The sequence below is a fragment of the Dreissena polymorpha genome, chromosome 1 (genome assembly GCF_020536995.1).
Source record: "Dreissena polymorpha isolate Duluth1 chromosome 1, UMN_Dpol_1.0, whole genome shotgun sequence".
Taxonomy (NCBI): Eukaryota; Metazoa; Mollusca; class Bivalvia; order Myida; family Dreissenidae; genus Dreissena; species Dreissena polymorpha.
In genome coordinates, this window is record NC_068355.1 from 123,761,537 (window position 1) to 123,764,550 (window position 3,014).

Genomic DNA, 3,014 nt, shown 5'->3' on the forward strand with positions numbered 1-3,014 from the left:
TAAACTCCCCATTACTTTATGATTAAAAATGTTTGATTTTTTTTATGAATTCGTTTAAAAAATCATACTTTAATTTGTTTCAGGAATATGCTCGATAATTCCAATGACCGATGTTTTAAGCGAAAACGAAAAACTTCAGGAACGGAACAATTTGAAGTTTCAGTCACCATATTCGCTAGTTATGTTCGGAATAGGCGGATTTTCTATGATCTTAGTAGCGTCCTTATCTGTAGTTTCTAATTGGAAGAAGTGTCTGCCATTAGGAGCATTGACATTTCCTTATGTTGATCAAACGGACCAAAACAGTTCACCAAACACTACTGCATTAACAGATGAGAAAAACGACAACAATTGCAACAATACAGTTGACCACGTACGAAGAAAACGAATTAACAAAGCAATGGTGTTGATTATCAGTGGTTTGATTGTGTCGAATGTTCTCACCATTATCTCATTGGCAACAACGGGCTGGATAAAAGTTAAAGACATTAACTGCGAGCAAATTGTTAAATATGGTCTGTTCTCTAGCGACCTTTGTGATGAGTGCTCTTTGGTCCCAGAGTGCAGGAACGCAATTGGTAAAATGATCCTTAACCCATTTATGCCTAGTGGACTCTCCCATCCTTCTAAATTGAATCAATTTATTTACAAAATTAGGAGATGTCGAGTATATTTATTTCTATATTTAGAATATTTCTTACAGAATTCCTTTAAGCAAACAGCGCAGACCCTGAAATGACGCCGCATCATGCGGCGCCTCATCTGAATCTACGCTGTTTGTCAAGGCATTTTTTCTAGATGTTAGGCATAAATAGGTTAAACAACCAAACACTATGGAATTAAAGCATATTTGTAGCGTATATTACCGTTCATTCATCTTAATGAATAATACATATAGTCAGCATATTGTATAATGTTTGATTTGATCATTAAATTCACCACTCATATTGATTTCAAACACATATTATCTAATAAAAATGCAAAACATTAAGGTATAAGTTAGGGTTGCCTTATCGATCGGCATAAGATTATAAACAAACTGTTTAATATCAACCTTATAATCTCTTTGCGTTGCTAACAATAAAAATATCGTTACAGAGTTTACCGAATCGGTCAAAGTCAAAAGCCTCCTGGCCTATTTTTTCAACTTGTTTGCATTAGCAGCTGCATTCATTAACAGACCACCAGCCTGGAGGGGAATTCGAGCAATGTTGATGTTCGTGTTCTTAACGTGTCAATTATTTTCAGGTAAATCAGTATTATGCTGATTAATATAATATTTATATTGCGTCATTTTGAATTTATGCATTGCCATCGGCTTTTTAAAACAAGTCTCGACTGTTGTTAAAACTAAGTTTATAAGTATAAAAATAAATAATGAATCGGGTTTGCATTGTCACTTTACCGATTTATTGACTGCCTTTTACCTGTTCTTTTTTCAGCTGTTTTTACCATTAACGTTGCTGTCCATGTGCTTATTATTCCACAAGAACAGTTGGACAAATCAGTGGTGGTGTCATATTCATTGTATATATACGGTGTGGCAAGTTTACTTTCTTTAACAACAAGCTTGGTAACAATAACATACGTTATCCACAACCGTTTACCCGAAAACCATGGCACATCGACCGACAATACTATATCAAACGCAGCCATAGTTGTCATCGACGCCAATAGGCAAGAGCATACGAAGGAATCTGCTTCGGCGATGTTTGTGCCAGAAATGTTACCGACTAATGCACCGAGCGCGTACCTGGCTCTTTCTTTTGATGATACACAAGAGCACGTTTATGGATGTGCTTCAGGGAGTATTATGTCCGAAACGTCTCCGGTATCTGATAAACAGAACACGGTCGGTGCTGCATCGAGCAACGTCAATGTCAATGCTGTATCGAATACAACCACGACAGATTGTGCTGACGATACTCTTGGTCACGACTATGAACCTGTTTCGAGGAAAATAATATCAACACGGTCCCACACAACCCGCGGACATAGTAACACAAATGCTATATCAACTTCTAACTTAATTGTGGACGATGGCAATGCGTCAGAACACGTTTATGAACTTGAAGAAGCAACAATATCTGCGATTCCAGGAGAATATAATCATCGTAATGCTACGTCAAATGCAGTCATGACTGCTGATGATGGCGATAGAGTTAAATACTCTTATGAGCTTATCCCGATTACAATATTGAAGCAAGGTGAGCCAAAAGATGGATTTGTAAAAATGTATACCAAAAAAGACACATTAGCGCCACCTCAAGTACCCTCAAACCCATCGGAACGAGATTATGAACTCTATTTCTGAAATTTAAGTAAGACACTAGTTATGTCAAAAATGTTTAAAAAAAGCTGAGGATTACATAACAGTTTCTGATATATTTAATTTTACATCCCATAACATATTAATTGTTAATTTAATGAGATCTTACTTGCTAAAATACTCTAGACATGTTCATAAATTAACTTCCTACAAATGTACTTGATACATTGAAGTAGTTGTTTTTACTTGTTCGCTTTCATGCCTGTAAACACATATCTCTGTATTCATATTTAACATAGCATCACACCTATAATATACATCTGCAGCAGATACCCATCGTATGAATGTACAATATGGTTTATTATTATTCTTTTAATAAAGTAGGGATTCTTTAAAACGTTGATGTAATAACTGTATGCAAAATTGCCATCGTTTTCTAATTTTATTTTACTGTTTGTATTTATATATTGAATAAAAAATATACCTTTATTATTTCAAAGTTTAATATCAATAAACTAAATATTTATAACACGATGTGATTTTTTTAAATTTCCGTCCGTTTTGTTTTAAAGTCAGAATGTTTTATTCTTATTCGTGTGTATTCGCTAATTTCAATCGGTTAAGCTAGCAGTTTTTAAATGCTCTTTTGAAGACAATTCGACCTCACGGCTTGTCTATCAACGGAAAATTAAAGGTTAAATTTCAAAACCAAGTCGTCTTTTTTACTACGAGCGGTGTTACCGAC

At 34.8% G+C, this 3,014-nt stretch overlaps 1 protein-coding gene across 1 annotated transcript in view; it reads left to right on the top strand.

The window, feature by feature from the left end:
* The window catches only part of LOC127848301 (uncharacterized), a 20,847-nt gene extending 18,089 nt beyond the window's left edge, over positions 1-2,758 (top strand). The window contains exons 3-5 of the mRNA XM_052380683.1: positions 84-578; positions 1,099-1,248; positions 1,443-2,758. Of these exons, the coding sequence (XP_052236643.1) occupies positions 84-578; positions 1,099-1,248; positions 1,443-2,314 (1,517 nt within the window). The 3' untranslated portion in view covers positions 2,315-2,758. The remainder of the gene's footprint in view (positions 1-83; positions 579-1,098; positions 1,249-1,442) is intronic.
* The last annotated feature ends 256 nt before the right edge of the window (positions 2,759-3,014 follow it).